The 14,126-nt window shown below is 42.1% G+C and overlaps 1 protein-coding gene across 4 annotated transcripts in view; it reads left to right on the plus strand.

Annotated features, from left to right (window-relative positions):
• The first annotated feature begins 589 nt into the window (after positions 1–589).
• The window catches only part of ADAR (adenosine deaminase RNA specific), a 57,651-nt gene continuing 44,114 nt past the window's right edge, over positions 590–14,126 (plus strand). The window contains exons 1-4 of one of the 4 annotated variants that reach the window (XM_030186410.1): positions 590–710; positions 5,340–6,658; positions 10,721–10,880; positions 11,081–11,211. In XM_030186410.1, the coding sequence (XP_030042270.1) occupies positions 5,964–6,658; positions 10,721–10,880; positions 11,081–11,211 (986 nt within the window). In that variant the 5' untranslated portion in view covers positions 590–710; positions 5,340–5,963. Of the gene's footprint in view, positions 711–1,106; positions 1,126–2,651; positions 2,891–5,231; positions 6,659–10,720; positions 10,881–11,080; positions 11,212–14,126 lie in introns of those variants that run through there. The other 3 variants (XM_030186407.1, XM_030186409.1, XM_030186406.1) reach the window with 3 other exon arrangements.

The raw sequence follows: 14,126 nt of genomic DNA on the forward strand, positions 1-14,126 counted from the left end.
TTGGTACTTTTTATATCTTTATATCACTATCATATTAGCCAAGATTTTTCTATAATACTAAATGTTTATTTCTTACAAACCTCCACCGTTCACGAGCCTACAAAGAGGTGGGAAAATGTGGAATACAAATGCAATAAATACATAAACTGCTACTTGAAAGGTATTTTATTTGTTTTGTTATAGAGCTTAATAAGGTTTTCACATTTGTTATAAAAGCAAGTGGAAGGATACGTGTAATTGTGACGCTTATTTTGAGATGTTGACCAAACACCATTTAAGTTGTGGAATAAGGTGAGTGACGCAGGACATTGTTTACTTGGAAATGTATCATTTAAGGTTATTATAACAAACATTACTCACTTGTACCGCCCACTATTGTGCAAGTTCGTCCGTTGAGTCCAGAAAAATGCTTTCTTTCTTTCTTCCTCTTCCTCCTCTTACACTAATTATTTCACTCTCCCTCGCTCGTTCGTTCTGTGGCGGCGCCGCCTCCTCCTCCTCCCCCTCCCCGCCCCCTCCGTCGACGTCACAACCGTTCTCCTCCTCCTTCCCGCCTTCAGCGTCCCCGTGACGTCATCAGCCTGCGCCTGGTCGCTGCTGCGCGCGGACGGAAAGAGAGTGAGACTCGCTCCTTCCTTGCGGCCTGCACACGGCAGCAGCACCGGAGCGCAGAAAGGACGGCGGCGGAGGCAAGCGCGGCCTCGGGCACGGTAAGGGCAGACCCCAACCGCCGCCACGCTTTCTCCTTTTACGTCAGGCACGTTTTCAGCCCACCCCCCCCCCTTCCCCCTCCGGGCCTTCTTCGCCATTAGGCCCTTGTGCTTCTGCCTTGCAAGTGCTGCCGGCTACGAATCCTTCAGCGGCTGACGCTGGCTTCTTTTTCTTCACTTGGTGCAATGTAGAGATGCCACCGTTTGTAGCCCGAACACCGAAAGAGGGGGGTTATTTTGTTTTGAAAATCGGCTTCTCTTGCATTGTTTCAAATGATCCCGCTTGAAAAATACTTTGAACATAAATAGCCGGGTGGCGGAAATAGGTAATAGTTATCCGACACCACCTTCGCAGAATTGAAATGAATGGATGGATGAGATTGATTGTTTGCATGGGACGATAACTGTTATGCAGGTATATTCTTCCCTATTTACACTTTTATAGGAAAGATATGTAGCCGCAATAACCGTTTCAGTGCAGCAGAACAAGTGACGTTATAAGGCTTGTGTCTACTTTTTCTTTTAGGAGCCTATTTTTATGAAGGCATATGCAACCATTTGTAGCCTTTGCAAAAAAAAATAAATAAATAACAGAGCCGCGGAGCTGGTGGTTGGGAGGTGGGGATAGTGCTGGGCAGACTTATACGGTCTGTGCCCTGAAAAGGACAGGTACAAATCAAGGTAAGGTATACACAAAAAATGGCACATTTCTTGGGCCTTTTTCTGCCATCATCTACTATGTTAATATTTTTACGCCCCTTTTATAAAATAACCTCCTCTTTCACAACCTCAATGCTTTTTTTGTTTTAGAAAGCAGTACATTCCAGTTGCTATAGGTGGAACTGGGTAACCTTATTCTGTAATTTTTGTGCATAGTTTATATTAGATATTTTCCATCAATTGTACATTTTTTTTATTATTGTTAGCATTTGTATAGCGCTACCAGACGCACGCAGCGCTAAACACCTGATACAAAGACTCAGAGACAGTCCCTGCTCAAAAGAGCTTACAATCTAAATAATACAGACAGACAAGACAGTTACGGGTGAGAAGGGAGGAAGGGACATTTACAAAACTTGCTTTGGGAACTGGTATTTTAAGATCTTCTATTCCCATGGCTTCTATCAAAATTGTTTCCTATTGGACTAGAAATTACTTTAAAACATTGTACGACTTTGTTACGTGCATAGTTATGCATGTGACTCAGCCCAAAATATATAGCTTTGAAAAATGTTTTTTCAACAAGTACTGTAGCAAACTAGCCTTATGGAAGATAAAAATCTGCATGTCCCAAGTATTGTAGGCATCCGTTATCAATGATTTATATTTATCTATACGTGTTGCTAATACTTGCAGTGGTAAAGTATATCAGAGTCTTGCAGCCATACTCTACAAGTGTACATAACCATTGTTATGTTTTTCTTTTAATATTATACGAAAACAATAGCATCGCAAACTTTACATAATGAAGCCCAAACACTGTAACTAGCTATCTTTAAAATTCTTGCGTTATTAGAGGATAAAGTTGGGGGATTCATTGTCTAGTGCTTGTACTTGGAGAGTGAGGAGCCCTTCATTAAGGATCTTCAACAGGGCGGTATTATGTTATGGAGAAGTAAAACGCGCAAGTTTAATGAAGTTTCAGTGCTGCCAAAGTAAAACGTTATTCTGCAAGCCTGGATGAAGCCACTTCCCTGCGTTGCAAATTGAATTTATTCCTTGTCTGACCAGGGAAAAGACAGCTTACAACGATTATGCTAAATGTTTTTCACCGTAGTGCATGCGAGGATGACGTCAATGCTGAGGGACGCGCTCCTGTCGTGTGTGGGGCGGTAACTCGCTGGACTAGGGGAGCGCTGATTGGCTGCAACCTTCCCGCACCCCTCCCACCCTGTAGCTAGTTACGTTTGCCTGGGCAGATTGCAAGAAAAAGAAGAAGAAAAGAAACTGAAACTCAGCTGGGGCCATTTTCTGCAGCCAGGGGGTTACTTTTCTTGCTTTTAAGAGTGTGTTTTAAAATGTAATTGTAAGACCGACCGAGATACTGTGAAATCTCATCATTTTCCAAACAATTTAATTCCTTGGTAGAATAAAGGCTTGGTCAGTGTAACAGTAGAGCGATCAAATGTTTTCATACCGCCTGTGAAATGAATTGTGCTTTGGCTGAGAAGAAATCTAAGGTAAATGTCTTCATTGCTTTTAATATTCTGCTCTGCTAAATGAATCTCAGGTAACTTTTTTTCTTACAGAAATGTTATAGATACTTGTTAGATTCTGAACTTGCTGCTGCAAAGGGTCAGAATTATAATGTAGTTAATTCCTGCTAAGACCTGCAACTAATCCTTGTAGATAATCATAGGAAAGGCCAATTACTACTATTTAACATTTCTAAAGCACTACCAGGGTTGCGCAGCGCTGTACAATTAACAAAGAAGGACAGTCCCTGCTCAAAGGAGCTTACAATCTAAAGGACAAAAAGTGCAGTCAATCAAGATTGAGGCAGTCTAGATTTCCTGGATAGAGGTACAACGGGTGCCGAAAGCGACATTGAAGAGGTGGGCTTTGAGCAAGGATTTGAAGATGGGCAGGGAGGGGGCTTGGCGTATGGGCTCAGGAAGTTTATTCCAAGCATAGGGTGGGGCGAGGCAGAAAGGGCGGAGTCTGGAGTTGGCGGTGGTGGAGAAGGGTACTGAGAGGAGGGATTTGTCCTGTGAGCGGAGGTTACGGGTAGGAGCGTAAGGGGAGATGAGGGTAGAGAGGTAATGAGGGGCAGCGGATTAAGTGCATTTGTAGGTTAGTAGGAGAAGCTTGAACTGTATGCGGTACCTGATCGGAAACCAGTGAAGTGACTTGAGAGGGGTGATGTGAGCATATCGGTCAAGGCGGAAGATAAGACGCGCAGCAGAGTTCTGAACGGATTGAAGGGGGGATAGATGGTTAAGTGGGAGGCCAGTGAGGAGTAGGTTGCAGTAGTCAAGGCGAGAGGTAATGAGAGAGTGGATGAGAGTTCGGGTTGTGTGCTCAGAGAGGAAAGGGCAAATTTTGCTGATAGAGAAAGAAGCGACAGGTCTTGGCTGTCTGCTGGATATGGGCATAGAAGGAGAGGGAGGAGTCGAAGATGACTCAGAGGTTGCGGGCAGATGAGACGGGGAGGATGAGGGTGTTTAATGAAGTCTCAGTGCTGCCGCTGCCAAAGTAAAATGTTATTCTGCAAGCCTGGATGAAGCCAGTTCCTTGCGTTGCAAATTGAACTTATTCCTTGTCTGACCAGGGAAAAGACAGCTTACAACGAATGTGTAAAATGAATACTTGTAAAATGATCAGAGTTGATAGGGCATTCTCCAGTGGTGTCCTCTTCAACTGGGTGTCTGCATTAAACTTACAGAATGCCGGCATTTTTGTGCTAAGTGTACACTTCCCTGTGAAAGTACTAACAGGGTGCCTAAGTGCTGGTTTCAATGTGGTACATAAGTGGCATAGTGCATAAATGCAAGGGAGTTGTATAGCATAGGTGGGCAATGGGCAAGACTCCCACTTAAATGTGCAACTTTCTAAGTTAGGTGTGGCCCTGTCATATTTACATGGCTGCAGTTATACTAGGTCTATTGTTGGAGTAACTTCGGATCCACAAATGTAAGATACAGAAAACTAGCATAAGCCAGTATTTGTTGAACAGAATCAGGATGATGCTCAGATGTTAATATAGAATAGACTTTCCCCACGCATCCTTGGGGCACCTAAATCAGTGGCCAATTATAGAATTGTACCTTCAATGACAAAATATTTATTTACCAATGTTATTCTGTTGGCCCTTAATTGTATTATATTCTCTGAGATTTATAAACCACTATATTCCTATAAGTTCAGTGGTGTACAACAAGGGCAGATGCCTTAATTATAACATCACGAGTTCACAAAAAATTTCAAACAATATAAAAACATTTTGATTATGGACACAGTGTTTCTGAAATAAGTATGCTTTCAAAAGTTTACAAAAACAAGTATGAATGTCAAGTAAAAGAAGATTATATCAAATAAAAACAGTTTGCTACAGAAGAGACTATCAAAAATCTTCTTAAAATGTACACCTTTTAGAAGAATCAGTCATTCCAGAAGTTTCACCTAAAGTGAGAAGCTGTAATAAGCTTCATTAAATGTACTGGTACCTGGCCATAGATTTTATATACATCATATGCCAATTTGAACATTTTTCTAGCTTCAAAGGGAAGCCAATTTAACTTCATCAACAAAGGAGTAGCTTCCTCAAATTTCTTGGATCCATGAATCATTTTTGCATCTGTATTCTGTATCAATTGAATTTGTTTTTCAGTTTCATGAAATACCAGAATATAAAGAATTAGAATGGTCCAGCTGGACTTTGTGTGTGTATAATCGTGGTTTAAACTTTTTATTTTCCTTTATGCAAGCTTGTCTGCAGCAGGTGTTAAAAGTTGGGGAGTGGATTACTGCTGCCACTTATTTGGTGACTGTGTGCATCTTATTATATTACAAAAATACGTTATGAACAGAGGTACAGGTTGTGGCCGAGGTTCATGGCAAACGCACAAGAAGTTTAAGTTCGGTTGCATTCTTAATACACCCTCTTCTAATAATCTTCTCATTTTACAGGGGTTTAGTCTTGACAGACTGAGAAAACAGCAGGTGCAGTTCCTCCTAGGAGGTTGTACAGAGGTTCCAGTGTCTTCAGGCCCAGTACAGAGATCACCAGCATTTCAAAACGTCACAAAAGTCCATCCACCTACTGCGCAGAATTTATCAAGAAGTGTTCACCACAGTTGGCCAAAAGGAAAAGGATCTTTTAAAAACCACCAAGCCCATACTTTTTCCTATCCTTTCTTGCCTCAGAGTTACTATAAAAATTTAGAAAAAAGTGTTGATGAGCTTTCTTTAAATGTTCAGAATCTTGAAGTGAGAGATTATGAGGAAGAAATTATAACGTTTTTAAAAGAATTTACTCAGAGTAAATCATACTCAGCTGTTTTCATTGCTCAGCATCTTAAAATCCAGAAGAGAGATATCAATCGTCATCTTTACAAACTGCATAAGGAGGGCAAGTTATATAAAGAAGGCGATAGACCCCCATACTGGAGAATTAAAGAAAACACAGAAGTTGCAGGACAGTCGTCTAGAGTTGTGAGTAGAAAAAATTCTAAGATACACACATTTGAGTATAATTCCATTAGTTCTAAAGAAACTGCTGTAAACTGCTCAGAAGATAATCTAGCCTTTGACATGGCTGAGATGAAAGAGAAAATCCTTGACTATTTGTTTGATAATCCAGAGTCAACAGCAAACATTATTGCCAAAAATATTGCGTTGACTGGTACAAATACAAGACAAGTTAATCATGTGCTCTATAACTTGGAAAAACTGGGAGATATCTACAGAGAGGGTACAGCCCCTCCAAAATGGTCAGTCTCTGACAAGAAACGAGAGAGAATGCAGATGAAAAAGAAGGCAAGTGAAGTGCTAGATGAGGAAGAAGAGATTGTGGCTGCAGTTGTCTGCACTGAAATGCCAGAGAATGAGCAGAATGAAGCCATGGAGAATGAGCCAAATGTGGAAAATGGGCAGCAAACAGTGACTGAACAGGAAGGCGTAAATGACAGTGATATTGCAGATAAAGGTCCACTTAAGGTGCACCCTTTAAAGAACTCAACTTACGATAACTTTGAAAATGGCAAGTTTGCCACTGATGACATTCCTGAGGACTTGAACAGCATAAGTAAAGAGACTGATGAGCTGCAAGGTATTATGGAGAGTCCCTTGGGTGAATTTGAAGGCGGTCAAGAGATGTCCTATTTGGATAAGTTAATGATTTGCCTGGAAAAGAACCCAGTGAGTGGACTTATTGAATTTTCCCAGTATTCTTCTCAGCACTGTGAGTTTGTCCTCCTGAATCAAAGTGGACCATCTCATGACCCAAGGTAAGAAAGATTCATTAGTTTTCTATGAGGCTGTTGTTTGCATTCCTATTTCTGGATAAGCCATTCTTTTAAAAAATATAGGAGGTAATTTTAAAGGTTTGAATACAATTATCCAACATCAGAAGGATCTTGAGGCTGTCATTTTAGTTTGACAAGTTTCATTCCTGCTTATGATCCCTGACCATTCCCCTACTGTAAGGGGAAATTTCTATTAAGTTGGACGTAAGATGGAAAATTTTGTATTCCATGTTGAGAAACCATTACACTATATTTCTTATGGGTTTTATTTTCTACAGTTTACAGTTTTATTAAATTTATGGTACTGCTCTAACTGGTGAGCAAATAAGAGAACTAGAATTTTGATAGGACAGTAAAATCATTCATACAACAAAATAAAAAAAAAGGGATAATCTAAGGGGCAGGGGAAACATCAACAATGTATAAAAAACCAAAATAAAGAGCGGGGAGCCCGAATCCAAGACCCTAGCCGAAGGCATCAGGAAAAAAAAAAAGCTCTTTTATAAAGTGCCCTCTCTTTGCAATGACAGATTAATTTAGGAAACGGACAAGACACAAGAAGAAAAATCTTTGCTGGAATGAAGAATACCAGACACAACAATGGTTACAAATAACTCTAAATCCACACCGAGGTGTAAAATTACGCTTTCATTCATGGGCAGAATTAAGACTCTCGACACAAATCATGTTTCGGCCATAGAGCCTTCCTCGGGAGTTTCTGTGAAATCACCACGGTATTGTCGAACAGCGGTGTTGCTGAGCTCAGGTTAATATCAGTATAAAGCGAACATCACGTGCTGTTTCAGAAACAGAGTGAAATGTCGGCAATTAAAGCAATGACTCGTCAAGTAAAGCGATTCATTTTACTTGTCGGGAGTTTCACAGAGACTCCTGAGGCAGGCCCTATAACGAAAAAACAATTCATGCGGAGTCTTGATTCTGCCTATGAATTAAAGTCTAATTTTACACATAGCTGATGAATGACATGAAATCCCCACCATCACTGTGTCTAGTATTACTGATTCATTCAGGCCTTGATGAATTTTCTTTGGATCTAGCACTAGCAGATGAGAACTCTGACTCTCACTGAAAGGTGAGAAGAGGTCAATGGCAAAGTTTTAGATACCCTCCAGTGGTTAGTTCCCTCTCCTTTGCTAAGTCCTTGTTTTTCCTGATTTTGTGTCCGTCTGGGGGGGGGGGGGGGGGGGGGGGGAGCATACTAACTTCAGACATTATTCTCTTGTTTTCCACTCATATTTCAATCTGTCTTTATAAGTTCTCACCTGTCTTTTCCCCACTCTAGTTTCCCTTCTTATCCTACCATTGTTTTCACCACCTTCATCCCCACCAGCAACAACCCCCAATCCAGCTGTCCCTCCCCTACTGCTTTTATCCACCATTGCAATCATCTTCATTGGTCTGTGCTTTTCTTTCATCTCTCTCTATCCAGACAGTCCTCGTTCCATGCGGTAACTAACTGGTCACCACCCCCATTACCCAACACAAGTTTTCTCCATTCTCAGCCATCTCAGCTTGTTGATGCTTCTGCTGGCCAGTGCTGTTAGTCTACATTGCCATCACTGTGACCTTTCTATGTCGCTGTTGTGGGAATGGAGAGCTAATAGGCAGTAGTAGCTGCCTTGCTAGTGTGGCTTTGTAAACGGGGGAGTTGCAAGACCTGCGCTGAATTGTAAAGAAACAATCAGACAAGTGCTTAATTGATCAAGTGCTGTGGAGTTTGGTTTTTTTTACCTTTTTCCTTTGTGAGGAGCTGAGAATTCAGCCCTAATTGGTCATCTGGCTCTTAGGATCTGCAGCAGATGAATCCAGAAACTGGTGGGTTGTGCCCATCTACCAGCAGGTGGAGAAAGAGATATACTGACTGACAAAGATAGGCAACTTCTTCTGTCCTAATTATAGATCCACTGGTATACTATCCACAGAGGGGGTGGGATAACTGTTATCTACTCTCAACTGGCCTTGCCAAATTTCTCTGACTCAGTGACACTCCACCTTAAGTTTTTCTTCTGGGCTACTACCCCCAGCTGCATCTTGCCAACTCTTACATTCATTACTGGCCATCTTCTGTCTTAATTCTTCACATCCTATCATTTTAGTTGATTTTAATATTCATTTTAATGACTCCCTTTCCCTGTTTTGTAAAGATCTCTTAGCTTTCTCTTCAGACCTTAACTTAATTCAAAATGTCGCTGGACCCACATTGGGGGGGGGGGGGGGGGGGGTTATACACTAGACCTCATCCTATTCCATTCCCTGTGTGTCACCTCAATACTTCCAAAATGAAGTCACAGAAAAAGAAAACAGTGTTAAATGTTCTCAAGGAAATGAACCCTTTAAAAAGTAGGCAGATAAAGCAACTATTGATCCTGTAAACGAGAAGTGTTTTGTTGTCGTCGTCCCCCCCCCCCCCCCCCCCCCCCCCCTCCCCACACACACAAAAAGTAATAATTTTAAACTGGGGTGGAAACTCATAGGTACCAATGAAAAATGTTTGGGAGCTAGAGAGATTTATGAGTTTTTTTTTTTTTTTTTTTTTTTTTTTTTTTGCTTTTCTTTCCTTCCCCTCTCCCCCTGGCTATTTTACTTTTAGTCAACATGATACTAGCAGTGTGTAGTTTGGGGAAGAAAGCTGTAGAAAAATTTGAGAAACATGGGCAAAATTAAAATAGATTTTTTTTTTGTTTGTTTTTTGAGCCTTGTATACAACCCACCTGAACGTTTCCAGATCATCCAAAGCAGTGCACAAAATACAGTAGCCCAAACCTAACTAGACAAACATAAAATACTCAACTATCTTGTGTTCATACAACTTTCTTAATTTTTTTTATTTTTCTACTTATTACATTCCTTGCTCTCTTTCTTCTGCAAGTATTCTCCCATCCACCAGGCATTCATGTTCCTTTCCTTCAGTTTAGACACAACCTCTTAATTAGCTGAAGGCCTAAGCACACACCCATCTCTTTTGGGTGCTAGGGCATAATTATTAGGAATCCTGGTGTCTTTTCCAGCCCTGATTTAAACTTCCATAGACTGTCTTACCTCTGGCAGAGCCTCCCAGATATTGGTGATTTGATCTTGAAGTCTTTCAAAGATATGTATTGTAAGCACCTGGAAGTTCGTGTCTCTTACAGCTGCATTTTAATTTAAAGAATACACAAAAAACAAAGGTTAACAAGTGATACTTCTTATTGGACTAAATACACTTTGTTTCTCATAATGAAGGGAGTACCAGCATATAAAACCTAATCATTAATCTTTTCTTTCTTAACCTTTCTGCGCGTTCAAGTGGACAAGAACACAACCACACTCATACTGTGCAAGGTGGAGGCCAGTTGAGTTTCAGATTCGACACCGAAACCAACCTGAAATCTGGGTTCAGGTTTTGTCCAAAAATGCCTGTGCATTTTTGGCTGAAACCAAAGCTGCTCCTCCTCCACTCGCCCAACACTGATAGGCCCTCTCCAGGCCTAAGGAAGCCCTGGTGGCCTAGTGGTCTCTTTGGGGGCAAGAACGAATCCCACTTGTGCTTCTGCTCCAATGGAAACGGCTGCTGGGACCTCCCACGTCAGTCTTGGCAGCCATTTCCATTGGAGTAGTGTACGGGACAGGAATGAGTGGAGTTTGTTCTTGCCCCCAAAGAGACCACTAGGCCACCAAGGCTTCCTAAGGTAGGCCTGGGGACAAACCTCCCAGTGTCGGAGGGGGGGGGGGGGGCACACAGATTCAGTTTCGACAGGAACCAAAAATTTAGAGTTCAGTTGGGCTCTAGAACAAGGGTTCTCAACCCTGTCTTTGGAACAAGATACATCTAGCCAGTCAGGATTTGCACAATGTATATCTATAAAAATAGATCTGCATACAATAGAAACAGTACCCACAAATCTCTCCTATACATAGTCAGTGTGGACATACTGAAAATATCACTGGTTAGATGTGCCCCAAGTCCTCTGTTGAGAATAAAATTTACAAATGTGTATTTTTTATTCAAAGCTGTATAATGTCTTTGCTTTCTTTTCTGGGAAGATTTAAATTCCAGGCTGTTGTCAGTGGACGAAAGTTCCCAGCCGTAGAAGCAAGCAGTAAGAAAACAGCCAAGAAGGAAGCAGCCTCCATAGCCCTGAAAATCCTTCTCCGTGAAGCAGAGGGCGGCCCTGAGGAAGTGGAAATGTCTGAAACATCCCAGGTAGATGCTGAGGCAGCAAGCACTTTTACATTAGACATACTTGTCTTCCTCGTTACCACTGTCTTTGTGCACTGAGTAAGATGCAGGTCTGATTCCATCTATAATTCCAGGATAAGGGGAGCAGATTGAAGGAGCTGATCCATAGAGGTCCATTGGTACTTTTCTTTTATCAGTGACTTTCCTGTCTTCTTTTTTCTTAGCCTGGAGTACAGCAGATGTTGACTTACTTTGGGAAGAATCCCATTAGCGTTTTAATGGAGCATAGCCAAAAATCGGGCAATGTGTGTGAGTTTCAGCTTTTATCTCAAGAAGGACCACCCCATGATCCCAAGTATGACGTTTTCATTTTTACTAAAATGTTCATGTTAGAAGCCCTGTTTGCAATTTGGACATGCATAATCCATCATTTAGTTGTATATATTACATTTTATAAAGCTAGGAGGTGCATGTTCATATCATGAAAATGTGTGTATAGCAAGGAGGCATGGTCTGGGTAGGACTAGGCCTAGCAAAAAGAGAAAGTACATTCCGAATTTCAGAATGTCCTCTGAAAATAATTTAGGATTTATACTTGCTCCTGATGACATTAGAATGGAGAAAGTTGCTCACTTTGTGCAGTGCTCTATTGGAGGGATTAGGGGATGGTCATCACCTTAATCCCCAGTGTTTTCTGTCCTCCTGGAACGCAGTAATGGCAAATGCCCTCAGGCATTATCAAAGCTTGGGAAGGTGTGTAGTTTTCTAAAATGGTGACACACACATTTATTAGGATTTATTTCCGATTTTTTTTCAGGGAATTCACTCAAGGTGGTGTACAGCAACAATAATCCTATATAATAAAATGCACCTCCAACATTCTGAAGCTGAGAAAGTGAAGCCTTCAAGCCTTGAAGCATTCCTGCAACGTTCCGGAACTACGTGTCGTCATTTGAGGAGATGGAGCCTTACAGAGCGCACGAATGCTTCAAGGCTTGAAGTCTTCACTTTCTACACACTCTTTGTCTCTCACATACACTCTCTCTCACACGCTCTCTCTCTCTGACACAAACACATACACTCTGTCTCTCTCTCTCACATACACACTCCATCTCTAACCCACACACTATCTCTCAAACATACACACTCCGAGGAAAGGGGGGCATGGAACACGCTGGGGAGGAGAGGGAGGGGGGGCCAAGAACTCGGAGGGGAGGAGAGAGAGGGAGGGGGGCCTGCACCTCAGACGGAAGGGGGGGTCTGGAACTCGGAGGAGAGGGAAGGAGGGGATCATGGAACTTGGAGCCCCACACCCACACACACTCACTCTCTGTTTTTCTCACACACTCTATCTCTCTCTCACACACACTCACACTCTCTCTCTCAAACACACTCACACTCTCTCTCTCAAACATACACACTCCGAGGAAAGCCTTGCTAGCGCCCGTTTCATTTGTGTCAGAAACGGGCCTGTTTTATTAGTTACTAGTAAATAAGGCCCATTTCTGACACAAATGAAACGGGCGCTAGCAAGGTTTTCCTGGGAGTGTGTATGTTTGAGAGAGTGTGTGTGAGTGGCTGTGTGAGAGAGAGTGAATGTGCGAGTGTGTGTGTGTGTCAGAGAGAGTAAGTCGGTGTGAGTGTGTGTGTGAGACAGAGTGTGTGCGAGTGCGTATTTGAGAGACAGTGACTGTGAGAGAGAGTGTGTTTCACACAGATACACTGTGTGTGAGATAGTATGTGTGCAATACACAGACTCTCTGTGAGTCCGAGAGAGCGTGTGAGACCGAGTGTGACACATAGAGAGTGAATGTGGTACAATGTTTGAGATAGAAAGACATTGACTGTGAGTGTGTGTGTGTGACAGAGATACCTCCCCCTCCCTCTGTGGTCTCAGGACACCCTGCCTCTCCCCCCCTCTGCGTGGGTGGCAGTGCTGTGCGAGTATGTGTGTGTGTGACAGAGAGTGAGACTGTATGTGTGTGTATGAGAGAGAGAGTATGTGTGTGATTGTTCTCTCTCCCCTGTCCTCCCCCCCCCCCCCTCCAGCCAGCCAGTGATTCTCATCTTCCCTGGCCCGCCCTCCAGCCACCCAGCAATTCTGCTCTCTCCCCTGCCCCCCCTTCAGCCACCCAGCAGTGTTCCTCATACCATTGCAAAACTTTAAGCACCTCCCAACTTTCTGAAGCTGACTCCATGGTTTCCTTGAAGGTTTTGTTGGTTCGTTACGGTGTTTTACCCACCCTTGATGTCATGACGTCATCATGTTTAAACGCAAGGGCAGGGCAGAGAGACATGGGCAGAGAGCGATCTACACCGTCACGAAACCCATGAACCCTTGAGTGAAGCCACAGAGTCAGCTTCAGAACGTCGGAGGTGCCTTTTATTATAGTAGATATATATTGTAAACCACACTGAACCCTGGAAAAGGGGAGTTTGGTGGTATATAAGATTTGCTTTGATTTGAACAAATCAAGTGTAAGCGATAGACAATTACAGCAGTAATAATATTCAAACTAAAATAGAAAATACAGCATAGTATACAACGATGCAATGTCAACAATATGCAGTAAAACATTTTAATAGACAGCATAGGACGTAAGCAAAGATGGTACACATAAAGTCCCATTTTTTTCTTATTCCTGTTACTCTAATTTAAAGAAACTTGCACGTTCAATCAAAATGGTGCTTGAACATTATCTTAGCTAAGGGTAGGAGTGAATAAACATGTCCTGCTATAGTATGTGCAGCTGAGGGGTGACTAGAAGTTAGTTCTTTCATTATCATATCGTTTGATGCCCTTTGGAGAGGATGTGGTTAGGGATACTGCTTGGGGGGGGACCTTAGTGACCTTGGAGATGTGTAGGGGGAGATCCTTTTCTTCAAGTACTCTGGTCAGTTTTCTTTAAGGGCCTGTGTGTTGTGTTGCGATGTTGTGTAGAAATTGATGCTTGTAACCACGTGTAACTGGAGCACTTATGTTCTCTCCTGTATATTTTTAAAAATAGACTCTACATTGGCAGATCCTTTTCTACGTAAAAATTGTTGCATTCCAACCTAGACATCTCAATTCCAGTTTGTGTGTTGTATCTAAAATGGAGCTGTAAATATGTGAACGTGTGCTTGCATTAAAAGACAAAAATGTCTAGTGGATACAGTTTACCAATCTCTTTCTTGGGGGAAATTATATTCATATGTTAAGATTTGCAGGTCCTCTAGACAATTCTGCAAGAGAATAAAATGCATCTCCTCTCTGTAAGTCCCCAAAAC

Source organism: Microcaecilia unicolor, chromosome 14, assembly GCF_901765095.1.
Source record: "Microcaecilia unicolor chromosome 14, aMicUni1.1, whole genome shotgun sequence".
NCBI lineage: Eukaryota > Metazoa > Chordata > Amphibia > Gymnophiona > Siphonopidae > Microcaecilia > Microcaecilia unicolor.